The sequence below is a fragment of the Pseudonaja textilis genome, chromosome 2 (genome assembly GCF_049901715.1).
Source record: "Pseudonaja textilis isolate UNSWEBS1 chromosome 2, rPseTex1.2, whole genome shotgun sequence".
Classification (NCBI taxonomy): domain Eukaryota; kingdom Metazoa; phylum Chordata; class Lepidosauria; order Squamata; family Elapidae; genus Pseudonaja; species Pseudonaja textilis.
In genome coordinates, this window is record NC_141991.1 from 145,189,330 (window position 1) to 145,216,535 (window position 27,206).

A 27,206-nucleotide genomic window follows, 5' to 3' on the forward strand; every position below is an offset into this window, starting at 1 on the left:
GTGGAACAGATTATTTTAAAATTATTTTTACTATAGTACTTATAAAATCAGTTCCTCCTTTTCATGAAATGGAAAAATGCTAGAGATTATGTCTATTGTGTATCTCTGAAAATGAATAAAATATACTTATTTTTATTTTTTATACTTTTATAATTAATAAAATATATTTTCTTTTTCAAAACTCTTATAAATAAAATATTAAAATATTTCAGACTAGGAAATCACAGTTCAAAACGGTCTTTAACAGAAAATCTACAGATCAGACAAAGGAACTATATGGTGCAACAGACCATCTACTCCATCAGGAGTATAAAAATGGCAATTCTATCATCAGTCCATAATCAAATCTATATGGCTCCTTTTTTGTAATACACTAAGATATAATCCATGATTTATAAACTGCAGTGGCTATTTTAACACACTCTTGCCCAAAACACTCAAACCACATTCTGGCTTAACATAACTTGTTCTCACGGTACACTATGACAAAACGAAATGTATTTTAGCATTGCTTGCCATATTGGTTTTGTTAACCATGTTTTATGATTTGCCATGTTTTTACAACCCATATGTATAATAGGCTTTGAATCCTGTCCTTGAACATTGCCCAGAAACCACTACAACATTGAAGAAAGTACTGTATTGGTACTAGAAAATTACTATGCAATCAATTGAGAGAAGATATGTAGAGTCAGGTTGGAGAGTACTACATATTGCAGGGTAGGGCAGGAGATACTTTTGACTCCTAACTCTCTGGAGAAAGCTCTAATTCTGGGGAAAGGTAGAAGAGGACAACCAGATACAATCCTGCTTTGAAGATGCAGCAGAGGGGCTGAGCTTTGCAGGTAAACTGGCCAGCAGACCATTAGACTCTAATGAGCAATAAGTTTTGCATATCAATGAAAGCTCAGCGTGGCTTAGTGTCCTCAGTCCCTGAGGAAAAAAGAAATTCCAACTCAACTTTTCAAATCTCAGCTCTGTGATCTTTGTTGTGCTGTGTTTAAGAATCTGAATTAAAGTTCATTGTGTCCGTTCTCCCTCTCCTTGGATTCATCATTTGTGCATTGGATTCCTGGTTTCGACTTTGCCAAGATTGCAAGTAATATTGATGGTGTCATCACTACATTATAGTTTTCAGGTGTCTTTTTAAAAAATTCTACCTTATTAGGTCATCTATTTTTTTTGTTGCTAAGATGTTTTGAACAGTATGGGACAGAATTCATTCTTTGTCATTTCTTCCTCTTTCCCATACTGTTTTTTTCTCTTACTGGTCATGTATAAACAATTCTCAGTTCTTGGCCAGTTGCTTGAGTATTAGTCAAATACAGTTATGTACAGAACCCAGTAATTAAAAAGGGGGATTAGTCTGATAATGTAAGAAAAATAGAAATTTATCAGAGATTTCTGATCACTAGGTGCTTTCACTTCATCATCTTGGCTACTCTTCCAAGCCTGTAAGCCTGCCATCTATTTTATTTAAATTTTCTAATACTTTTAAAATAACAGAAAAAGAAAAAAAGGGACAAAATGCAAAAATACATAACTTTATAAAAAATGCACAAGTTCTTACAAAAATATACAGTTGTCATCTTAAAATGCTAGTAAAAAGGACTGCTTCCCTCTAAAAGTTTACCAGATTTATATTAGCTACCCATTGCATAGATATGGTTCTGGTGGTATACAATTAAAAAAGCCTGATCAGTGAAGATCAGCTCCAGCAGAGAGCAAAAGACGCATCTCAGAAAGACAATAACAGTTACAACTTTCAGCTTCCAAAAGTTCTGCCTGAAATTTGCTTATTATTGGACTGAAGAAGCAAGCCTCCAACCTGCTTTCTTGTTGGGAATTCAGTGGCTAATCATTTCAAATAAATAAATACAGAAAAGCATAGATATATCCCAGCATCAGAAAATCCATTCCACTTGCTACTCAAGTCTGTGGAGTATTTTTTTTTTATTGCTGGCTTCTTTGTTGTTGGTTGTTGATCCAAAAAGATATAAGCTATCCACCACTTCAGTATCTTCAACGTCAGTTTTAAAGCTAGTTGCAGAAATATTGTCATTATTTTGGTGTTAGCCCTAATTATTCTCTTTCCAGTGAATTTGGCCCCATCCCTGTTTGCCTTTGGAAAGCCCTTCAACCTTGGTTTTTCCATCTACCCTGGAGATCCCATGGTGAGCTTGCGTGATGGTTATACAATGCCAAATGAACTCCTGCATTCTGCATTTTTTATGTTTGCCTGATTTATGGTTTTAATTGCATACTGCCCAGAGTCACATTTTGAAAGATGAGGGCTATATATATTAAATAAAATAAATATTTTTAAATCCTATTGGTCACTCTTTAACAGATCCAAGATAGAAACAAAAAGCTAGCATTTTCCGAGAAGATATTACAAACATGTTATTACATTGATCAAACACGGTAAGTTTTAGGGCATAAAAATTACAATATTACTGTACTGACAGTACTGACAATATATTTTTCTGCTTTAAGAGTAAAATAATAAGTGAGCATAACTGATTAAACATGTGTCTGCCACTGTGAAAACCGGTTTCCTCTAAGCTATTTAAAACAAAAATGAGAATGTACAGAATGTTATCATATTTTGATCACTAAATTCAAACCCTTCAGAAGCTATTTTATTTCTGGACTTTAGAAATCTGCTAATCCTTTTGTTTTAATATACTCCATTAGAAACTTTGTTCTTCCTTTTCTACAGTATTTTCCTCTTTCACTTGTCTAATTTGGGAAGATAACTTGTCTCCCATACAGATTACATATGTGCTCTATGTGAGACACACACCAGTGTTTGGAAACATTGCTATGGATGATCTTATCAGTTAGTGTGCATTGATTGGTTTATAGGAGCATTCTCTTGTAATGGTTTGTGGGAATGTCCTTGAGAGGCAATAGGAGAAAGAGCTACAGACAGGGCAACAGCCAAATAAGAAACATTTCAGCCCATGGAAAAAATGGGAGAATGGTAAGCATCTCAGAAGGGCCTTCCCTAGTTCTGTGGAAAACAAAAGCAACCAAGGAGAGATGTGCTTTCAGACTTGCAAGATTCTGTTACTGTAATCTCACAATTATGCTAGCACTCATGTTTTTGGTTTCTTGTCTGGATTATGTTGAAGTGTTTGACACATATGAAAAACATTCAAACACTGAGGACAAGAAAATAAAATGAGAAATTTATGCAAACAGTGGGGTAGTACCACACATTTCAAAATATATGAAATAAAAAGAAAATGAATATGAAAATGAAAGTGAACGTGATATGAAATCCCTTCTATTGTAAACTTTGGAGAATGAATTCATCAATTAGCCACCTATACTTTATCCTGATATGCTGTACAAATTCCAGACTGCAGGGTTAGTTGATGGTTTTATGTGTTATGCTAATCCAGAAAATTGAGGCAAATAAATTATAATTAAGTTTCAATGTACTCGGGCAATTAGATCAATAAACTATGGACCAATTTCTCATGGGTTGACATGTTGTTCAAACCGAATTATTGCTTATTTTATATTATGTGATTATTCATTGGGGAGAAACCTCTGCAGTGTCTGAATATCTAAGGCACTATTGTATCCTACATCTTTTAATCTGCAATTCTACAAAAAATATACCAAACATTTTCATTTCTATTATGCTGGGACATTATTTTTAAAAAAACCCACAATAAGCTAATGAGGCATGTTGAGATAAAAAAAAAAAATCCCCCTTCTTGCAAGTCTTTTTTTTTTTTTAACAAAGCAGTAAATCCCATTATTGAGCAGCAAATAAAACATTGTGGATAATAAATGGGTGGAGGTAGTAGAAATGCCTAGATATTATATCCATTCCAAAAAGGAAAGTAAGGACTATATGGCTGCTGTCAAGATGTAAACCAGTACCCTTTAGTTGCTCTCTGGGGTAAAAAGTAAGTCCTTTCAGTTCATTCACTTACACCATCTCAAAGTTCCAAAGAGGTAAACCTCAGCTTTCAAGGTCAACATTGTTTTTGTTTTATTCCTTAGAGCCATCCACTAAAGACTGGAGCATATGCCTCTGGAATTTTAAGTTTTATGCACCAAAACTGAACAGAGCTGATAAAGTATATACAGCCGTTTCATATAAGTCCATAGCTAAGTCCTCCATGCATGCTGCTTGCCTCAGTCTGAAGACCTCCCCCAAACTTGAATACATGATATCCTTGATATCCAATACACCATGAAGACAACCTTTGCTAACCACCCCCCCCCCCCATTTCTGCTGGCCCAAACCATGCTGGGCAGTCCACAGCAAATAATTTCAAGATAAATGTAGGGGCAGAGATCTGGCTTTATATTATTTATCTGATACTACCTGTAGGTGCACACACCTTAGCCTATGACCATTTAATTATCAGTCATTTGCCTTTTGGCAGGGCAGCCGTTCCATTGTGTCAAAAAGTTGGATAGGATGGGAAGCATGGGGAAAGGCTTTTGCTGTCTGACCTTGGGGGGGGCGGGGCGGAGATGAAAAAGTCCCCATTCTCTTTCTTCTTCCTCCTGCTTCATCTGGTGAAACAAAGGTGGGGGGGAGTGAGATTGATTCTTGGGGGGATGAAAAGACAGAGGACGATTTGTTCCCATATTAAGGCAGACATGAAGAAAAAGTCCCTAGTTGGCTTTTCTCTCTGTTTTATGTCAGTAGTAAAAGTAGTGAAGAAACAGTGAAGGAGGTTTGCCTTTTCTCAAGTAACCGGAAACCTGAATTTCTCACTAATTCTCTACAAGTGCCTACAGGTCTACCACAAAATATAGACCTATCTTCTACCTAGCCCTAACATATCAGTAGTTGTTCATCTTGTATCGTTTCTGCTTCATCCTAATCGTTTTCTCCCTATGTATGACAGTCCTATGGCAACCTACAAAATACATTTGCTGTTCTGCCCAGGCGAGGCCTAAAGCAGCTGCATTAAACTCACACAAGAAGTTTTCAGAATGACTTATTCATTTCTCAGCTCGGTCTACCTCACAGATTGGGAATAATGGAGTAAAAATTATATCGGTGTTTTTTTTTTTAAGTTTCTCTGGAAAAGCAGAATTTAACCTCTTCTTTTTTTCCTTTCAAAAATGTTCTCATTTCTTCAAAAATTAGATTTGAGTTCCTTGGCCCATATACGAATCCTGTTAAACTCTTCCAAATCGCTGTCATATAGAGTCGTCTCCATTTTAGGTTACTAACCTTTCTCTTTACGGATAAATGATTCCCCCTCACTTTGAGACTCACTCATGCTATTTCCAATCCCAACTAACTCCTATAGAACCAGACACCGCTGGGAGGGGCGGGGCGAGGGAGAAGAGAAGCGCCGCGCGTCGGGCGAAGCACAGCGCGTGCCACAAAAAGAAGAAAGGAGCGAAGGGAAACGCCAGCGCGCGTGCGTGAGTGCGTGTATCAAATCCCTCCCCTCTTTCCCCCCGCGGCCGCCGATTCGATTGCTTCGCAGGTGCCTTCGGTGTAACTCCATTGGGCTTCGTTCGCGCAGAGTTTCTTGGGAATGGTAGTATCGTGTGTTTCTTTTGTGCGGAGAAGCATACAGTGGTTGGAATTGAATATCGGCCATTTTGTTGGGTTTGCTTAATTGAAAATTGTATGTGTTACAGGGTTGAAATTACTACATATGATGGCCCAAGTGCCGCCCAAATTAAACATGTAATACGTATGCACTAAAACGACATATTAAAATTGTTGCAAGGATGAAATATGTTATAATCCCACGTACAGTGGCTGGGCCTATCTACCTCCTGTTGAATTCAATGTGATTCCACCCCCCCCCAGTAGGATTCTTAATATTTTAAACTACATAATGCAGTATGAGTCTGTACCTTGCTGGGTTCGTGCATTATAAATCATAGTATTTTTTCACAGAGAATATAAATATAAAAAGTATTTTTAAATAAAACAGGCTTTAGGTTTTTTTAAGTCATAAGTAAATCTGGACAGTTAATGATTACTGAATTCAGACGTGAGGTGGTTTTGAAAGAGTGATTCAGATATGACCAAAGATAAACCCAGCAAAATGTTAGGAGAAATGATTAGGCTCTGAAATCCCAAGATTTTATTCTTGTACACAAAAAAGCAGAAAGCAGCAAAGCAAATTAGTTTTTGTATCAAGCATGATGCTATTAATTGGTTAGTGTAAATGTGCTTAGGATAATGGACAGGATTTTAAATTCATATATTTTTCCCTTATCTAGTTTCCTTGGTTTTATCAAATACCCAGGATGTATTGACTGTATAGTGCCTTATTACAATTCATATAATGATCTGTACCATACTCCAACTAATGCCATGGTCCTGTATTTTTAACAATGACAGGCTTTCATGTTATCGTAATGGCAGTGTGGAAATGTCCACATTACAGTATATATATGATTAAGTATATGCTGTTATTGTATTTGTGACCGATCCCATTAATATTAGCAAAAAAATTAAAACAGACATTTATCCTTCCTAAGAGTCAGTTTAGTTTAGTGGTTAAGGCATCACACATAAACTAGAAGATTGTGAGCTGGGACTACTAAATGGGACTACCACTTTAGGCATGAAAGCTGGCTGGGTGAAGGCTGGCTGAGTCAGTCATTCTCTTAGCCCAGGATGTCAGACTCAGTCAACAAGCTGGTCAGTCAATTCCTGTCACAACCAAATGGATCAATACTTGGTTGATCAGAAAAAAGCAAACCCTGCAGTTGAAGGAAAATGCTAAGAAGAAAATATATGCTTCCATCTGCAAAACTCTATTCAGCCTTTCATAACCTGGCTCACTCCCTATATATTAGGCACAACTCCACTAATTTCCAGTTGCCATAGTGATTTGGAATGTGATAATTATAGTCCAGGTCAACTGGAAGATATCATCCTTGAGGAATTCATATAGGACCTTTTCCCTCTTACATGCACAGAGTAATCATATACATGTTTAATTAGAATTAATCTTATAGAATTAAGTGGAGCTTTCTCCCAAGCATGGGATGCATGGGATGATAGGTTTAAATTACACTTGGTATTTATGTTATAGGGGGCGGGGTTGTATAAACCTAGAAACAGAGTTGTAGTTAATGTCTGGATTTTTGCCTCCTGGCTATAGTGCTTAATGTTTATGCAATCATAATTTATTCAGTTCATCTCCTTTTCTGAACTATAAACTGACACACATGAAGTAGGTAATAGATTTGTATAACACTTGGCTGAAATGTGGGCCAGTAGCCTATGTTTCAGCATATTATATGAATCAAAATATTTGAGTGTAATGGGATCAAGTACATTAATGTAGCAGCAATCTCAATGAACAAAGACATCTGACATTTTAAACCAGGTAGTCTTTGGATCATTTTGAAACATGGGTGCCCATGGAAATTCATTCATGAAGTTAATTAAATTACTTCACAACGGAATGACAGAACAGTCCTTTATAATGGTGATATGTCAGCTGCATTTGCCATTTCTAATGGGTGAAGCAGGGCTGTGTGTTAGTCCCAGCCTTGTTAAATCTGTTCTTCACTTGCCTATTGTCACATGCTGCCCAGAGTCTAAAGGAGGGAATGTATACTGATTAGACAACTCCCTGATCTTCATTGCTTGAATGCATGGGTAACATGCCTCTATATATTCAAGAAACTCTCTTTGCTGATGACTGAGCTCCTGGCACAAAAAGACAGTGATCTATAGATGATGCTTGATTCTCAGATACTGTGATTTTTCTTCAGACTGAAGTTCTTTACTAGCCCATGCCAGATAGCAACCCCATGGAACCAAAAATCACTCCTGAGGACATCCGACTGACAAATGTAAACACCTTTAAATGCTCAAGAAGCATCATCTCAAGTGATAGGTTCTTTGGGTAATCAGCTCTGGAATAGCTGTCTACTTCAGTTGAGTGTTCAGTTAACACAGCCATCCTGAACTCCACAAAGCTGAAAATCTACAGAGCTGAGATTATCCCTTCTCCCATTTATGGATATGAGTTCTGGATTCTGTTGTCAGCAACTTACCAAACAACTGGAGAAATTTAACTTGCATGCTTTCCACTACATCCTTGGCATTTGTTGGCAAGACCATGTCTCCCACCCAGAGATCTTGGATCATATGCAGTCCACCACTATTGAGTTCCTGATTATAAAGGCCCAGATGAGGTGGGTGGGACGCAACATCAAAATGAATGACTACCATATGCCTATTCAATTGCTCTCCACTGGAGATTGGAAAGAGCCCTTAGGGTCATCCATGCTACTGCTACAAAGATGCAGTGAAGATACAGTGAAGGAAATCCTACATCACTATGACATCTAGTCAAAGGAACTAGAAGCTGTGGCTGCTGACAGAAACCAGGGACAAGTTGTGCTATGAAGCCTCCACTGACTTTGAAGACAAGCATGGCCAAAAACTGATAGAAAACTGTGAGCAGTGTCATAGTATAACACCCACAGTTATTACAACAATGGACTACCAGTGTTCTCAATGTGCAAGACTCTGCACTTCCAGAATGGGATTGGAGAGCCATATCCATATCTGCAGATGAATTGCACAACAGTGGCTTCTTTGAACCCAACAGACTACCTTTAGCACAAATCTTCAATATGCCATTCTTTTCTGATTTGTTGTAATCTAGTTCCCATTATCCTCTGCCAGCATGATAGGAATGTATTGTAGCATATCTGGAGGGCAATAGTTACAATTTAATTAGTTGATGCAGACTTTAATTATTCTAGTACTCTCTATGTTGAGATGTAATGGGAATTATAATCCAGTATTAAATATAGTAGATTCTAACGTACATGGAACAAACCTTTCACAAACCTTTTTATTACTGATTGCTGTGCTGTTAAAAGTATTATAATTCTCATTAATATTTTAATGCAATTTTCATTTTCAACATAGTAAAATTTGTCACAAAATAGTTCCTAAATCATATCTTTCAAGGTTATATGTTTAATCTACTCTGATATTATGATGTGCTTGGTTAACCCAAGCATGTCTGGGTATGCTTAATACCTGTATGGAATTGCTTGCAGTGATTCCATAACCTAACTACTGTGTTTCTCACAAAATAAGGCCGGGCCTTATTTTTTTTTGACCCCTGAAAAAACGGCTAGGCCGTCTTTTTGGGGGTGATTTAATATCCTCCCCCACCTAGAGCGGCCCATATGCACTCCCCTCGCTGCGAGGCCACTTCTATCGGCCGACAAAAGCTCCCTGAAGGCAGAGTCCTCAGCTGCTTCGGGGTGAGGCGTGGCTGCCCATGTCCCCTTGCCATTAGGCAGTCTCTTTTGAGCGATGGAAGCTCCCCAAGTGCAGTCACCAGCCACTTCGATCGGCCGGTAGATGTGGCCTCGGGGCGAGCGCACATGCACACTCCCCTCGCTGCGAGGCCACTTCTACCGGTCGATCGAAGTGGCTGGGGACTACACTTGGGGAGCTTCCATTGCCCAAAAGAGACTGCCTAAAGGTGAGGGGACATAGGCAGCCATGCCACGTCCCGAAGCGGCTGGGGACTCTGCCTTCGGGGAGCTTTCATCAGCCGATAGAAACGGCCTCGCGGCAAGGGGAGTGTGTGTGTGCGCTCACCCCGAGGCCATTTCTACCGGCCGATCAAGTAGCTGGTAATTGCACTTGGGGAGCTTCCATCATCCAAAAGAGACTGCCTAATGGCGAGGGGACACGGGCAGCCACGCCTCGCCCCGAAGCAGCTGGGGACTCTGCCTTCGGGGAGCTTTCATCAGCCGATAGAAACGGCCTCACGGCGAGGGGAGTGTGTGTGTGTGTGCGCTCGCCCCGAGGCTGCTTCTACCAGCTGATCGAAGTGGCTGGTGACTGCACTTGGGGAGCTTCCATCGCCTGAAAGAGACTGCCCAATGGCAAGGGGGCACAGGCAGCCACGCCTCACCCCGAAGCAGCTGGGGATTCTGCCTTTGGGGAGCTTTCTTCAACCGATAGAAACGGCTCACAGCGAGGGGAGTGTGTGTGTGTGTGCGCTCACCCCGAGGCCACTTCTACCGACCGATCGAAGTGGCTGGTGACTGCTCTTGGGGAGCTTCCATCGCCCAAAAGAGACTGCCTAAAGGCGAGGGGACACGGGCAGCCATGCCTCGCCCTGAAGCGGCTAGGGATTCTGCCTTCAGGGAGCTTCTATCGGCTGATGTTCTATCAGTAGATTGGGGTATTCTAGCCTAGGCTACCTGCAGGGTGCTCCTAAAGGCAAGTTTTCTCCCTCCCCTTCCCCCCCATTTCTCTTCACCTTGTGTATTTCTAACTAACGATGTGAGAAATGGCAGGGAAACGCTTGGTTTAAATAGGCCTAAATTTGGGGGGCAGGGCTTAATTTCACCTCATGCCTAGAAATCATGTTGGGCCTTCCTATTGGTGGAGGCCGTATTGTTGGAGAAACACAGTAGAAGGGTAGGTACAACATTTTAGACTAAAATTTAGCATGTGTTTTGATGTACAGTGCAAACACAATCATTAAGGATTTTTTTTAAAAAAAAGCTTGTATGTGCGTTTGTTCAGAAACAAATTTAACTAATATTCGGTAAAATGAAGTCTGGCTAAATTTGCATAGCATGCTAACCCATTGTTAATTACAACTGAACTAGGTTTTTTTTTTTAAATTCACCCAGCTGCCTAAATACATGCATGTAATTGCATAGCCGCACAGCACATTAACATAGCCACAAACAGAACAATCACATTTTATGTGCAAAAACAATGTATGATTCTCTAGGGATGTAACTTCCATTTAATTACTTAATCCAGTGTGCTCCTGAGTTTCTGAAGCCATTCACAAGCTTTCAGGCTACGAAACATGACTATCCACAAGATTTCAGTGCCTGATCTATCTACGCTACTGTGAGGCAAGTATGTGAGAACAATCAACCGATGAACAGCTTGCCTTCAGAAGTTGTGAAAGCTTCACCACTGGAGGCTTTCCAGAAGTGACTGCACTGCCACCTGTCAGAAATGGTGTAGTAGGGTTTCCTGCTTGGTGGAGCGGGGGTGGGTGGGTGTTGGACTAGATGACCTACAAGGTCCTTTGCAATTCTGTTAATCTGTTAACGTTCAAAGAAAGTTTAAAGCTCTTCAGTTGGCCATTGCATGAGTATTTGGCACTTGAAGTCCTTTATAAAACATAGAATATTATGTATATAAACCGCCAGGTACAAAGCAAAATTCGAACTGCTCGATCGACAACACTGGATGAGAGGAGAAACCGCGAAGCTCTGAAGTGACTCTGCAGGCGTTTATTTAGGTCTACTTTTTTCTTCTTGACGAGTTAATCGATTATTCTGGGTTTGACTTCCGGCTGGCTGCCGCTGACATGGCGACGCCGAAAGAGGAGGCACGTGGCCTTTTCAGGCAAGGCGTGCAAGCGGTGTTGGACGGCTGGGCCGTGTTGCAGGTTAGGACTCTTTCCGTGGGTGCGTGGGAGAGGGAGGGGAGGGAAAGTGGGTTGAATACAGAATAAACACTGTTTTTGAGCTTGCAGGTACATGAAAGGAGCATTGAGTATAGCAATGGGAAAAGTAGAGAACAACTTGTTTGGAGGGGCGACTTCTCCGCCTCACCCGGACTTGGCAAGCAAAAGAAAGGGCAAATGTCATTTCTTATTTTTGGTTTAGTGGGTTATGCAATGGCAGCCAGGTGAGATAGGCTACTGCATCTGCCTATAAAACGCCGATGGCCGCTGAATGGCAGAAAGATAGAGAAACTTAGTGATTATCGGGATTTTTGCAGCCCCAGATATGGTAGTCCCCAGTGGTGGTAAATCTTAAAAATCATAGATTACCGTGTTGTATAAACACTGCCCCTTACGTTAAGATACGAAGTTGTTCAAATGGAAATGGATTTCATCGGTGTTAATGTGTATAATGATTTGTAGATGAGATTGCTTTTAGATTGGTTGTGTTTATTTAGTGACATTGTGCATTCAGAATCAGATCCGTTCTATGGTTGTTAAAAACTGAGGCTGTTTCCAGGGATCAAGCTTAATTTGATTCATTGACTAGGTGCCGCCAGGTCGTTTTTGACTCTTTGCAACCTCATATTTTCTTCAGGATAACTTGTTTTTTTTTCCAGGTCTTCCAATGATGCACACATGGCCATTGTAACTGAATCCACCCGCCTTGCTACTGATAACTTAATTTCCTTTTTTGTTTATTTATGGAACTGAAAATCATCCATATATATTTTTCTTTAGAGCTTAGCTTGTTACTGCAAAAGATGTAGTGTTATGTATTGTTATGTACTCACAGCATCTAAGTCACAAAGCAACTGATAGAAGTTTAGCCTAATATTTTGTGTAAAACTCCCATATGTGTAAGTTAGTTTATGTTTTACAGTGTCATATGAACCTAAGCAGTTTGGTCTAGTTTAACCCTCAATAAACAAGTCCATTGGAATTGTCTTGCATATCTATCTTGCTCCTCCTCCCACTTTTATTGTGTGTGCCTTTAAATCAATGCTGATTCTTGCAGACTGCTTTTAAAAGTCCCTGCAATTTTCTTGGTGAGATTGTCAGAAGTGGTATGCCATTGCTTTCTTCCTAGGGCCATAGTTACCCAACTGGTTTCATGCCAAAAGGAGGACACAACTCAATTTCTAGTATGGTGCTTTAATCACTACATCAAAGTGGCTTTCTTTTTCCTCCCTGCTTATTTCTGTCATACTTGTGGGGAAATTGTAGGAGGAAGGTGTGTTGGATGTGTTCCCCAACTTGAGTTATTTGTAAAAACAATAAAGATGGGATACAGATAGTATTAAGGCAGCAAATTAGTGCTTCTAGACCTGGGCCATCTAGGCAACCATTGTCTTTTTGATTTTCATTACTGCAACTTGCAAATCTTCTGCATTTTCAGTTGTCAGAGTAGCATCACTATGCATTTAATGTTTCTTCCTCCATTTTCAAAGCCATGCTCATCTTCCAGTCCATCTTCCTTGGCTATATTCTGCATATAGGTCAAATAGGTAAGAGAAGAGTTATCTCGCATCTTGTCACCCTGGAATCAGGTTAGCTTCACACTGAGACTTCCCAATCTTGCATAGGTTTTATATGAGGACATGAAGGTGTTTCCAGATCCCCATTTTCTAAGCACATTCCTCAGTTTGACATAGTCAATATAATTGAAGGCTTCTCTATAATCAGTGGAGCTCATACTGACTTTTTTGCTAATTTGTTTTGCGTGCAGCAGCAATAATGGCTCTTGCTCCTTATCTTTTCTAAAACCATCTGGTATCTCCTGTCCTATGTATAAATCTGTTCTGCATCCATGTTCCTAAAAGCTATTTTGCTAATATAGGAAATTAAGAATATTTCATGACAGTTGTATACTCTATTAAGTCTCTGTTTCCTGAGTAGGAAATAGATTGTTGGGCTAAAAGTGTCCAATTCCGGTCCATTTCAAGATGCTGATACCAAATATGTCAGTGTGTAATTGATTCATTTCGGTTTTTACCGTGTTGAGCCTTCCCATGTTCATGCTTCTTAATTTCCATGCTCCCACCATTATTCTGATTTTCAACTTCAGATTTATTTTTTCTTCCATGGCAATATCAGAATTAGCCATCATAGAGGTTTTAATCTAGCCACTTCATAAATACCATTAGTACTCCAAAGGATCTTCAGTTTTTCGTGAGTAGTATTGAGTGCCAGTTGACATGAGGGAGCAATCTTCAGGTACTAGAGTGTCAATCAGTTTTTGTCTAGCCACATGGTTTTCTAGGTAAAATACAGGAGTATGGTTAGTTCTTGATGTTTGACCACAATTGACCACAACCTTGGGGGAGTTGCAGTGGTGATCACATGACCCTGGAACAGTGCAATCATAAACAGGTGGGATTCAACCGTGTTACTGCTGTTTTGGTGACTATGTTTTGTGCGCCTGATGTGCGCGCATGTAAAAAAACCTTCAGCTCTGCCACTTGGACAGCTGAAAGGTGCGCAGCATTTGAAAAGCCTCTTTTCCTGCTTTTTCAACCTCAGCTGCGCTGCACAAAGCAGCTGAGGTTGAAGAAGCAGGAAATAAAGGACAGGTAAGAGCCCAGGCGGGCGAGTGGGCCAAAGACCAGCAAACAGAGAATCAGTTCGGGATCTGCTGCTCTTCAGAGCTACCGGTTCTTTAGAACTGGCGGAACCAGTAACATCCCACCCCGATCATAAATAGATGCCAGTTGCCAAACATTTTGATCACATGAGCATGGGGGTGCCGTAATGGTCATAGGTGTGAGAATCAGTCATAAGATACTTTTTTCAGTTCTGTTGCAAGTTCAAACAAATGTGTTACTAAACAAATGGGTTATAAGTCAAGGAGTACCTGTAGTTTTTCTTGCCTTTTTCTGTTCAGTATAAAATGATGCCTTTGCCCTTGTTGTTAAAGTGATCATCCTATATATTGTAGCTGCCTAGTGTAGAGTGGTACCTATTTTAGCTGGGCAGCTAGGATGAGCTTCGTATTCTTGACAGACACCCCCTGTGTTCTTCCCTCATTCCTTCCAGGGACAACAGCCCACCTAACCCCAGCCTGCCACATTGAAGCAGCACAGCAGGACTTGAAAGGAACACATTGTGATAGGCTAAACTATGGGTTGGCTAGCTAATAATACGTTATGGCATGCAACCCTAGCCAATCTGTTTATGTAACACTGTGATAAATATTTAATTCTTCATAATCAACAAAGCAAATGAGAGATAGAATATAATAACTTCACATACAAATACAGTATATAAAATATTATGTTGTCTGGACAGAAATGAGGAGAGAGGAAGTAACTTTTCTGTTGAGGTGAAGATGTTAAATTATTTATCCGGGGAATGACCTTCGAAGAAATTGTACCATCTTTCACCAGTAAATTTGGTTCACCATAGTTATGTAAACCTTGTTCCAGCCTGGTCAAAAATAAAAGCATTTCAGTAAACAAATGCACATTATATTATTATGTAGACTAATAATACCAACATATTCAAAAGGTGAACTTTCAACTTCAAGATACAACTCATACTCAGATGCTTTTCACTGTTTACATTTCCCCATTCTGTACATGTGTTACTATGCTATACATAGTATCCTTATATGGTAATTTTCAGTTATTATGAAACTATTGGCCAAGGAGCTAAGCTCTGTAAGTAAAAGACACAGCTTGTGTGTAGCTAACTAGTGAGGAGCAGTTAGCTAGCATGCTCTACTTGAGAAAATTGTTTAGAAAACATCTGGAACCACTTTTCATACATAACAGAATTGGAAACTATAGTGATTTAATAAAATCAGACTGATCATGAGCAAAAGGAAAGTTATATATAGAAGGTAAAAATCTGAATAAATGTAATAAAAGATCAATTGTGCTCCTTTCCTTGTATGTTTTTTTTAGCTGTCAAGCAAATGACATGAATTTACTTAATCTTATATTTACACAAAGGAAAAGAATGCTTCAAGATTATCTCAAGGTGTGTAGACCTTTATTGAAGCCCACATTGAAGGAAGAATGTGACTTTCCGACTCCTGAATCCAAACTAGCAACACGGAAGACAAATTAGCTTCGTTATTAAAGCTCTGCCAAGGCCTGAAAGCACCATTAGAATTGGCTGGATAATTCTGTGCTATTATTCATGATATAAATTGTGCCAATTATCACCCCAAGCAACTCTTTGTTGCGCAAGTGCCCAGTTGCTGTTTATGAACATTTCCTTGTCTTTTTCCAAGTGCAGATAGCTGTTGAAAATGGCTTTGGAGGGGCACATAGCCAAGAGAAAGCTGAATGGATGGTGGGGGCTGTGGAGCAATACTTCGAAAGCAATGGTGAGATTCTGTCCTGTTGCTTGGATGGTAGATGGCCCGTGATGTACCTGGAATAGGGATGGTAGGATAATCTGATCTTTTGGTCGTTCGTTGCTAGATGAAGAGCTTGAGCCTGAAATTTGTCTTATGTATGACACAGAAAGGTGGGTCTTGAATTTTACATGAAGCCCTTAGGAGTTAGGCTCCTCCCTACCATGATGAACTTTGTAAAATGTGACATTTAAAAGCTGAGATAATGCTTCAAATTTATTATAGTTTCAAAAGCATGAACTGGGCTATCACTTTAAGAATAATAATAATAATAATAACCACCTAGTATCCCAGGAACGATATTGCCAGAGGCTCTAGGATCAGAAACCCTATTGTGTGTTATTTATTTTAGCAAGTTAGTGGAGCTTAACAAGTACAATTAAAGGGCCTGGACCGGGCGAACCGGTAGAATTACCACCACTGGCCTAGAAACTTTAACCCCAGTCATCTTTGAAAATTTTCCTGTGCAGTTCTAGTCTTTGACTTTGAGTCCAATCTCTCTGCAGCTGACCTTGAACCAGAGGAGATAGAGGACTTCCTTGCCGAATTGATGAACAACGAATTTAACACTATAATAGAAGATGGAAGCTTGGCTCAGGTATTTTCCATTTGTTGCTCTCCAAAGGAAGAAAAGGGCCGTCTTCCCCTCCCCTCCCACATGACTGTCTGTGTTTTCCTGGGTAATGTGCAGTTAGAGAAGTTATTATGTGGGTTTAATGGCCCCACACGTAGATCATTTCTCATTCTGTCTTTGAAAGCCTTCACACAGATCAAGAGCTTTTTCCAACATTGATTGGTACCGCTGTTGAGATGCTTCATAAAACCTGTAAGTTGGCATATGTGTGTGTGTGTTAGCATTGAAAAATCTGATTTATGACCATTTTTCACTCTTAACAACCATTGAAGCATCCCCAAGATCAAAATTCAGATGCTTGACAAGTGGTTCTCATTCATGATGGTTGTAGTGTCCCAGGATGATGTGATTCAGCTTTTGTGACCTTCTGACAAGCAAAATCCATGGGGAATCCAGATTCACTTAACAACCATATGTGACTAACTTAACGAATGCAGTGATTCACTTAACAACTCTGGCAAGAAAAGTCATAAAAACGAGGTGAACTCACTTAACAAATGTTTCACTTAGCAATATACATTTTGGGCTCAGTTGTGATTGTAACTCAAGGACTACCGGTATCACTGTATTCTTTCTATAAGTCTTCAACAGGTGAGGAGGTTTGCCCATACTGCAACTTTATTCCAACTGAATATTGTTCCTTTCAAAACTGAACAAAATGTAGCCTGCATTTGCTGGGAAAAAAAGTTATACTTGAGCCTTTCTCCCATGCCTCTTTTTCTCCAGGAAATGTTTTAAATAAGATTGTGCTGCTTGTTGTTAAAAAGGTGCTTGGCAGAAAGGGAGGGCTCGCTATGCCTGTCAGTACCTCCTTAGAGAAGCTGTGCTTTTTCAAGTGCTTGCACAGCTATGCAGTTTCAGCAAAGTGTTGGTGAAGGTGACAGAATATGACAGCCTTGGTTATTTTTAAATACTTACGTAGATTCAACAACAAGATGCTTATTTTATTATGGCCAGTGCGATGTAACAGGGTTGCTAATAAGCATCTGTGTGAAATTACTGTGTGAAATAATTAATCCATCTGAGCTCTCATCCATCGCCTAGCAGCAGCCAACTTTATCCCAACTAAACAGAATATATTCTGTTGAACTGTGGCAGAATCTTTGGTGCTCTCCCATCTTGGTTTGCTCACTGGCAGTTCATTAGACAACTAGATAACATCAGCACTAGTGACTGTGGGGTTTGCTCCCTGGTTGTATGCAGTAGGTTGCCCTGCCAGTGTTTGTGATGGTGTGGTTTTCTCCTTGATGCGAGTACTGTTTTCTGTATGATTGTCTGGTGTTAACCCATGCTTATCAATGTATTGTGCAGGGGATGTGTACTAGTCTGTATGTTTCCTTTTTATTATCTCTTGAACGATCTGTAAATACAGTTTATTTTGATGTATCTGTTGATGGCTGATTTGTCTAAATGCCAAATTTCCAGGAATTTCGTAGTATTTTTAAATTTGGCTTGCCCTAGAATGCTTATAGTTTCCCAGTTGAAATTGGGGTTGAGTCTGTCCATATGTTGAGAGACTGAGTTTTCATTATGTCTTTGATGTTCATGGGTATACTCTTCTAGTCTTCTGCCAATCTTTTGTAGATAGTGTATATTGCTAAGTTTTTTCCCTTGGGCTGCTGGGTCTTTTGGTTTATCTAAGTTATTTTGGAGGATTTTACTTTGTATGCTCTAGTGATGTCACATAATCATAACAGTGTGTTGATTTGTTTCTGAGAAGTTTTTGATGCATGGTAATGTTCTCCTTTTTGTAGGAAAACATTGTATTGATTGTGCTATAATGAATTGAATGGTTAGGCACATTTTGATAAAGTCGAGTGGGTATCCAATCACTAACATTGAGTACATAGTTGAGTAATGAAACATCTACAAGCATTGCAACCAAGCTCAGAGAGCATCAAGGACTCTACAATGAAACGTCTGGATTCATGTGTTGCATTAAGGTATAAGTTGCTGACTGAGCTACAATTAGTTGGATGAGTGCATCATGCTAAATCCCATACAGCAGTCTTTGACTTATAACTGGTCACATAGATACCCCTCAAAGATATTTATGATCCAGTTCCAAAATTCCGATGGTCACCTAAAACTCATTTACAGCAATTGGTAGTTGCATAATCATGTTTTACCATGTTTTCACCAAAAACTGGCATTTACTTCCAAGTTTTCAGCAAAAACATTGTTCGCCCATAGCGTTCATTTTGTGACTTCTGCAAAAAAAAAAGGTAGTAAAAATGGGTCCCATCACATGGTGACCTGTTTTGTAACTGTCACAATTTACAGCTGTAATGAGCAGGCTCTATATGGCCCCGAGTCCAGGACTACCTATATCCTAGCCAAACTAGTGCTTAGGATTTAAAATGGATCTTGCTTCTCCAGCTGACCAGCTGACCACAGTGGGGCACTATTGCTCCATAAGGAAGCATTGCAGTTATGAAAAAGAAAAAAGCAGTTGAGCCAAGTGCTTGTAAAATGCTAGGTCATAGTTTTGTTCTGTAGATGACAGTTCCCTGGAGAAGTGTAAGACTTAACAAATACTTAGTGGATGCAGAGAGCACACTAAGCAAATTTTTGGCATAACGTATTATGCAAATGCAGCTATTGTGGCTTGTGAACTATTTATGGTTTACTTTTGTAACGGTTTTGGGGCATGTGGAGGGAGAAAGACAAAGTTTATATGAGCTTGTGAGTCTTAAATTATATTTAGTCTCTTTTGGACCATAATCTCTAAAGCTAATTATCTTCGACTGCTCAGAATCAATGAAATAGAAAGCTTTGCAAATGAGCTGCCTCCACCACCCCTCCACAAATCAACCTAGCTGTACTTGAAGGTTATTGCCAAAATTGATAGGTGTGAGCTTCAAACACTCTCTCTGAAGATTACAACTGAACACAGATTAGAAGGATGTGAAGTTTGCCAGAAAAACGAAGACAGTTTTCATCCAGTAATATTACAAAGGGAGAATCTCTGATTTAAAATTAAGTCTTTAAAGTAAGAGCTTCCTCCTTGTAGAACGTCTGCAAATACTGTACTTACACTGAAAGATGTTTATAACTGAACTGATGAAGGAAAGGCAGAGGTATTAGAAAGGTCCTCATTAAAAACAGCTACAAACAAGAGCCTGGGCCCAGCAAGTGAAGATATTGATGTGTACATTAAACCTAAAAGAAAAAAAGGATTACTGCTTTTTCCCAGAGGGTTAGCCCAAAGAAATATTGATGACCACAGTTGTGACATGAAAGAAAATGGAAAGGAAAACAACATGTGAATGGTCTTTTGGTCCTTATTGTTCTTGGACATATAGGTTAACAACCATGTAGGTAAGAGGATCTCCAATGTTGCAAGTATTATGAAGGAAATAACTATTGCTAAGACAGCTAGAGACGAGCAGAATACAAGGACAATAGCCTTCATGTGGTGGAACCATGTACAATAAGAATTCGGTATGGCCATTGTATTTTATTCAATACACAGCATATTGTGTACACAGCCACTCACTGGCCATGCATTGCTCTAAACCATAATATGATTTTATATGGTTTGAAAAATTGTTCTGTTTTGGCTTACTCAGTAAACTATGATTTATTTTAACTGTCTCATTTGTCTAGAAGGCATTTGGAGAAAACCCAAGCTCAAAGCCATTCTCTGTTCCAGAATTAACTTTATGAGCCAACGATTATCTGGGAGACATGGGGGAGATGAGCTAGAATGAAAAAGGGGAGGACAACAGTATTTTAAGTGTTGGTATTTTGGGATCATTTGAGATATATTTAATGCTGATGAGACTTGCTAAAAAGCCTTAATTGCAAAAATAACTAAACAACTCCAGATGTTCCTTTGGCTCTGAAGGATTAAAATTAGCGTTTACTTGGAAAGTTGTTTTAACTAAGCTAAGCTTTTCTTTTATGTACACCAAGAGCACTCCAAGACAAATTCCTTGTGTGTCCAATCACATTTGGCCAATCAAGAATTCTATCTATCTTTGTACAGTTTGCTTGCCTAGTGGTTCAGTGTGTTTTTGGCTCAGTTGAGTTGCATGAATTGAGCCAATGTAATTTGTCAGTGGTACAGGTGGCATGTAAACCAAAGCCATTTGATTAAATTTAGTAAACTTGGGTTACCCTGTTGTGTAAATATAGTCTATGGGGCATTTGCTACATTTTAGACTCAAAGCTGGATATGTGTATATATGTAAACACCGAGAATTCTATTGTTTTGGCATAGCATTGTGAATGAATTACACCATTGTTATCAGAAAGCCATCCATGACTGGTACCACATGTGAATCCGTCCTATAGTTTAAGTGTTTGAAGCAGCTTCCTTTTTAATTAACATGCTTCTTAGATGTTGCTCATTTGGTGGCTGTAATTTTAGCCCAAATTTATAAATCCATTACTATGGAAGGATAGTTAAAATTAGTCATAAATTTATCCCCTAACTGTACATGTTTAGTCTCTGATGCTAAAAGAATCCGGAGACATCCATTTCTGGCATGGAGAAGAGACCTAAAGGAAACTGCTTTTAAGTTTGACACGCTTTTCTTCACTGGGGGAAGGGATGCTGGTCAAAGCCTTTGATTTATCTGTTGAGCAGCCTTTTTTTTTATCATGCAGCAATGCTGAGTTAGGTGAGGCAAGGGGTGGTGGGATAGACTAGTTTATGGGGTAATTGTTGGCTCTTCCAAGGTAATGAGCAATCTTTCCCTCTTCCCACGCTATAGGTAAGCCAGCAACTGTGCCTATTTTTCAGACAGAGCCAGCAGGGAGATATAGCGGTAATGCATGATGCCATTATCCAGTTGGCACAGAAGAAACAAGAGACTAGGAGGGCAGTTGCCAAATCTCAGCCAGCTGCAGAAAGCAGCAGTGAAGAAGAAGAAAAAGAAGAAGAGGTATCGTGTACATTCTTCCGAAAATTAAGACTGACCCTATAGAGCAAGCTGCATCCAAAGTGACTTTGTAAATCTGAAACAAATCTGAAGGTTTGGGGATATGTTTGTCATGGAAGAATTATAAGCTGATTCCAAAGCCAGACAATTCTTAAAATTGTGTTGTTATGGGATTGTGAGAATTTTGTTTGTTTGAATTAGGCTTCTGTGAGGCTGGTATAATAAGGCTTAGTTACTTGGTACTGAAAATTAACAAAATTTTAAGATAAACTGAAGCTCTTACATTAGGCACTACGTGTTTATTTTGACTAAACTGCTGTGTCAATGGTCAGAAGCCAATTAGTTTATTCAGGAAACCATGAAACGTGAACAAATTGATTATTTTTGCTGTTTCTTCCTCCTTCAGGCCATGGACTGCAGTGCTGGTTCCAGCATGAACGGAATACAAAGCAATCCGTCTCCCCTGTCAGGTGGGACCACTGAAGATGGATGGATGCTGGTGACGAGGAAAAAAAAATGAAGGGGAAAAAAACTACGGCAGATGGGACAGATGCAGCAGCGAACTCTCCGTGCTGCCAAGCCTTGAATTTTTTCTATAGGACACATGATAGGCTCCCACAGAAGCCTGGGCACATTGGAAGCACTTTGTTGACTGTATCTTTGCTCCTGACTTAACAGAGGCTGAATGGAATTCAAGTTGGCATAAAATATTTTTAATCTTTAAAGTTTCTTTCCCCTCAAAATCGGAGGATGTTCTAACCTTCCTGGAGTTTGAAATGAACATTGAACAATAGTGTGGGTTCTTTGACAGAGAAAGTTCTCCTGCGGTGTCCTGTTCATCGATCATCTTGTTCAAGTCATGGGAGGCGACTATTTCCGCTCCTTCCGGGAAGGCAAAATCTAACCAACTTTACTACGCAAAGAAAGGACTGCATTTGCTCTTACTCAAAGAAGAAAAAAAAAGAGTGTAACAGAAAAAAATCTTGTATTTTTTAAAAAAAAGAACAATGAAAAACAAAATACAACAATGAAACAAAAAGTAAAATGGACAATACACAAATCATGATGGTAGGACACAGGAAGTTTTGGTCAATAAAAGCTTCCCTTCCCCTAACCTTTGCAGTGGCCAGCCACTATACAAGAGCAACAATAAAATATTATTTTGGTAAGATTTTGTATATCCCTTAATACTGAGGCCTTTCTTTAATATAAAAGTTACATGCACTAGTTCTACACCACAGGAGGGCGAAGATAAAAGAATACCATGGGTACCAACAGCAATACCAGGAAACCTACATAAAATAAGGCAAGGATTTGTTTTTCTTTTAAAAAATCCCACATATACACACAATTTCCACTCAGTTGTGTGTTGAAACAGTACCAGCAAAAAAAGGGAGGAAAGGAGAAGGATACTTCAGGGAATTTCGAGAACTTCCAAGATAATCCAATAAGGCTCAAAAGAGAGCTCTAAGACGTTAACCATTTTAAGTGCATTGTATCAAGGAGAGGAAGCACCTGCATATAGTTTCAAGGGAAGAATAATACTCCATCTGTTATTGTAATAACCACACACGGTATGGAATCTCACGCACATATATCTCCTATTACCTAGATCAAGAGTGATCCATGTTAAGCTAGCTGGGAACTTCACATTATTTGCCAATGGAACGCCTTCATTTCTGCAGGGAGAGGGTTTTCCTGGGTGTTTGATGCTGGAGACTGGCTCTTGAAAACAGCATGAAACGTTTCTAAAATTGCAAATCAGTACATATCTCACTAATATTTTTCCTTTTTTTTTTGAGCAGCATTATGAAAACCAAATAGCAATAGCACTTAGATTTATATAGCACTTCATAGTGTTTTACAGCCCTCTATAACCAGTTCACAGAGTCAGCCTACTGCCCCCAACAAGCTGGGACCTCATTTTACCGAACCCAGAAGAATGAAAGGCTAAGACAACCTTGAGCCAGTTAGGATCAAACTGCTGGCAGTTGGCAGTTAAGAGCCTGCAGTACTGCATTCTAAACACTTGTGCTACCACGGCTATAAGCAACTTCGTGATCTCTCAGTTTGGTTATTGAGAAAGGCTACTCTTGCTTATACTAGGTAGTTCTCAACTTACAACAGTTCATTTAGTGGTTTGTTTGAAGTTACAATGGCATCGAAAAAGTGAAATGTGACCATTTTTCACACTTACAACCATTGCAGCATCCCCATAGTCATGATCAGAATTCAGACACTTGCCAATTGATTCATATTTATGACGGTTGCAGTGTCCCAGGGTCATGCGATCACCTTTTGCGACCTGACAAGCAGAATCAATGGAGAAGCCAGGTTCACATAGCAACTATGCTACTAAACTGCAATGATTCACTATGGGGTAAAAGTCACTTAGCAATCAATTGTGGTCATAAGGCAAGGACTACCTGTACAGTATGCGTTAATGGCGATATTAATACTGCACTAGCACCATATTCTAATATTTGTGGATCTTAAGCCAAGACTTAAGTTCAGCAATTTGGCCCTGGTCTGTATTTCACCAACCCTTAAAAGAACTCCAAGGCAAAATATATTCTCAACTCTTTCCCCATTCTCTCCCATAGGCCACTTGATTGGAAGTTGCTGATACATTTGAGAACTTCTTTCTGCACCTTTGCTTTGACCCAAAAAGTCTAATCTCCCTAGCCCCATTATGTTCACAAGCCACTGAGAGCATAGATAAATAAATTGGGATGAAATGCTGACATTGAAATGAATGAGTCTCTGGATTCTTGTAAACTCTTAGTCGTATTCCCACTTAATGTATGTAGTCTCTAGCATCTCTACTGTTTGCTGTAGAAACTTTCTCCCATAGCGTGTCTATCCTCGGTGATCCTCAGAAAGATGATGTTTTATAGATGCTTTTTAGATCAGTAGTAGGCGAGATATGGCCCTCCAGAGGTGGCAGAACTCTCAGCTTCCATCAGTTCTTGCCAATATGGCCAAGTGATGAAAAATGGCAGGAGATCCAGTCCAACAATACACAAAAGGACACCAGTGCCCATCTGATCATCATTAATAGTAGCTAACTATAATAGCTCTCTTTAGCCATTCAATTTAATTGAAAAAGGGCCATTTGGGCATTATCCAAATGGTACCTGGAGGATTTTATAGCTTGAGTTCAGTGGAACTGAAATCAGTCTTAGGATTCCACAAAGTTGTAACAGTAAATTAATAAGGGGATGTATCCAACTCATGAGTTCTTATGATGAGGAACAACTTATCCTCAAGAGAAAAGCTGTACAAAGGTAAAGACAAATCTTTTTTTTTTTCTTCTCTCAATCTAACCCAACTCAGGTTTACTCCCATTTGGCACAACAATCAAGACTGGTAGAATGGCTTCAAGTTATAATGGAAGATTGCCTATCTATCAAATCTGCCACAGACTGAAACACCCTACATAATCTCAGAGATGGGGAATTAGTGGAATAAGTTATCAAACAAAGAGGCAAACAGATACTTGAGAAAGGACACTCCCCCATTTTTGTCTTCCCAAATCACGAGTTCAGTAAGTGCTAAATAAGCAGTGGGGGAATTGGAAGAACAGATCTTGGCCCGAGAGGTAAAAGAAGGGGGAAGCAGGTTCTTAAAAGAAAAATATCGCTTTCTCAAATCAGTTTTTCCATGCATAGAAGAGAACATGAAAGGAACTAAGCTGGAGAGGGGTGCGGGTTACTGCATGCTATGGTATGGGAAGAACTGGCCTGGAGCAAATCTCAGTGCATGTGCTTTATCCCTATGGCTGGGGTATGGCAGAGAACATCATGGCTGAGGACAGGTCAGATGGCTATGGCAGATGCTGACAAAAAGAACGGGGAAAGTGCTAGAGAGAAAGAGGAAGAAGGAAAAATAGTTTCAAGTATACTGGTCAGAGAATAGTGAGCAAAGTCCCCACGTGGGGCAGAGTCCATTTTTCCCAGTTCCTCAGGCCCCTGCCTTAGGTTCTCTCTGCTTCCATATCCTCATCGGCCTCCAGAATGGAAGGGGGCGTCTTTGCTTCTTCTCCGCGGCCTGCCCTGCTCAACACTTCCATCCATCGCTGCCGCAGCTCCTCAGTCTCGGGGCTGAAATACCAACACAGATGGCTCTGGCTGATCCGGAAGGCATGGCGTCGGTCCACCCGTTCGCTGGGCTCAGGAAGGTTGACTTCGAAGCCAATCAGGGGCATTGAGCGCAGGGCTTTTACATCCTGCAGGACGACAGAGCAGGAGGCACGATGAGGGGGGGTGGGGGGGTGGGATTATAAAGAAGCCCTAAACTGACTTGGTGAGCCGAGATCAATTGTCCTTCTGTTTTAGACATCTCTTTTCCCAAAGGGATTCAAAACAAACTGAGCATTCATACCAGATGAGCCCATTGGTTTTGGACAGCTGATTTTTTTATCTTTGGGCAGAAGGTGACATGAAACACTCTTGAGGTCAGGAGAAGGCACTTAGTGGCCTGAATGCAGCACTCCAGCCCCCCCTCCCTTTTTTTTGAAGCCTCAGAGCCCCATTATCATTCAACAGACTTTCTGCCCTATAATTCCAAGAAGCAGCACTCAAATAAGCTATTAGCAAAATAAGTGCCCTAGACTAGGCCCCTTCTGTGCTTACCGTGCATCCCCATCTGCACTCACCCCTCCCCAAAGATGACATCACTGTGTGATAGCTGTGCACTTTGCGGCTATTAAAAAAGGAAGAAATTGCAACCCTTGAATGTTGCCCTACCTAAAATGTGTGAGTAGGGCTCTTACTCTAAACCCTGGGGTGGGGTTGGCATTCTTACCCCAAAGGAGATGTGTTGCTGTCTTCCAGGTTAGGCTAAAGTAAGGAAGCCAAAGTAAGGGGCAGAGAGGCACTCCCATACCTGTGGAGCTCCATAGATGTATAACACCAGAGGTTCATTTTCAGGGATGACAAACCAGCCTTTGTGCCAAGCCTTCCCTCCTTTCTCCATGTAGTGCAAGAAACTGCAGATCACACTGTTCTCTGCCACCACCGAGGCTTGTTTCTGCAGGAAGAGCAGAACGGTAGGTGTTACCCACCAAGATCTCCGCTATACCATAAGTGCATGAAAAATCTAGCGATTAGAACAGAATTAGGGCCCCTTTATGGCTTGAGGAGATCAACTCCCAGAATTCCCGAGCCAGCATTTTCAAAACTTCTTAAAGAGATCAAGGAGCATTTTGTAAATATAGAAATGGCTTGGATCTATTCCAAGGGGTCAGTCAAAGGCAAGACATATGTCTAAAACAACACTGGGTTCAACCATAAGGTTCTAACTAGAAAAAGTAAGAAATAGGACAAGCTAATGAGAAGCAGGCAAATCGAAGAGAAAATGAGGGATGGGGAAGAGAAGGCGTTTCAGAGAGATGCTGTAAGAGAGACACTGTGCAATCATAGCAGAAATACAGTAAAGGCAGCCTTAGATAGAAGTACTATTCTTACCTCCAGAATGGATTTTCGGCGTTGGGGTGTGTTGGGATGGGGCACAGGGCTGGCGGGGGAGCCATGAAGCGTAGTGTAACAGTCAGTGCAGACACGGTTTGGCCGGTTGTTGTCATACACCAAGCGGGCCCGGAACTCTGAGCATTTTCCACAGACAACCTGCAGGTGACAACTTGCCATCAGTGGTGGTAGACACCCAAGATCATCTAGAGGACATTTTAGGGCTCTTCCACAATGGACCCTTCAACTGCTCTTCTCTCCCATCCTCAGGCAGGCTGGCAAGAAAGGATTTCAGTCTGTTCTCCAACCTTGGAACAATGCTGGGGAGCAAATCTCTCCAGACAACGATTAAGATGGCTGCTTGAAGTTGAT

The 27,206-nt window shown here is 40.2% G+C and overlaps 2 protein-coding genes across 5 annotated transcripts in view; one reads left to right on the top strand and one right to left on the bottom strand.

Moving 5' to 3' along the window:
• Positions 1-5,450: 5,450 nt before the first annotated feature.
• Positions 5,451-22,535, top strand: TSR2 (TSR2 ribosome maturation factor). Of its 3 annotated transcripts, none has more exons than XM_087925708.1 (5): positions 5,451-5,531; positions 15,723-15,813; positions 16,350-16,441; positions 21,199-21,369; positions 21,773-22,535. In XM_087925708.1, the coding sequence occupies exons 1-5, from the start codon at positions 5,529-5,531 to the stop codon at positions 21,884-21,886; spliced, it is 471 nt and encodes a 156-aa protein (XP_087781834.1). In that variant the 5' UTR covers positions 5,451-5,528; the 3' UTR covers positions 21,887-22,535. The 3 variants fall into 3 exon arrangements, with proteins under 3 accessions (XP_087781834.1, XP_026567135.2, XP_087781833.1); XM_026711350.2 differs by lacking the exon at positions 5,451-5,531 and adding an exon at positions 11,334-11,423; XM_087925707.1 differs by lacking the exon at positions 5,451-5,531 and adding an exon at positions 12,837-12,988 and having other exon boundaries at positions 15,718-15,813.
• The window catches only part of FGD1 (FYVE, RhoGEF and PH domain containing 1), a 59,681-nt gene continuing 54,809 nt past the window's right edge, over positions 22,335-27,206 (bottom strand). For both annotated transcript variants that reach the window (XM_026711439.2, XM_087925702.1), the window contains exons 16-18: positions 26,835-26,993; positions 26,254-26,397; positions 22,335-25,594 (exon numbers count right to left, since the gene is read on the bottom strand). In XM_026711439.2, coding sequence (XP_026567224.1) covers positions 25,343-25,594; positions 26,254-26,397; positions 26,835-26,993 — 555 coding nt within the window. In that variant the 3' untranslated portion in view covers positions 22,335-25,342. The remainder of the gene's footprint in view (positions 25,595-26,253; positions 26,398-26,834; positions 26,994-27,206) is intronic.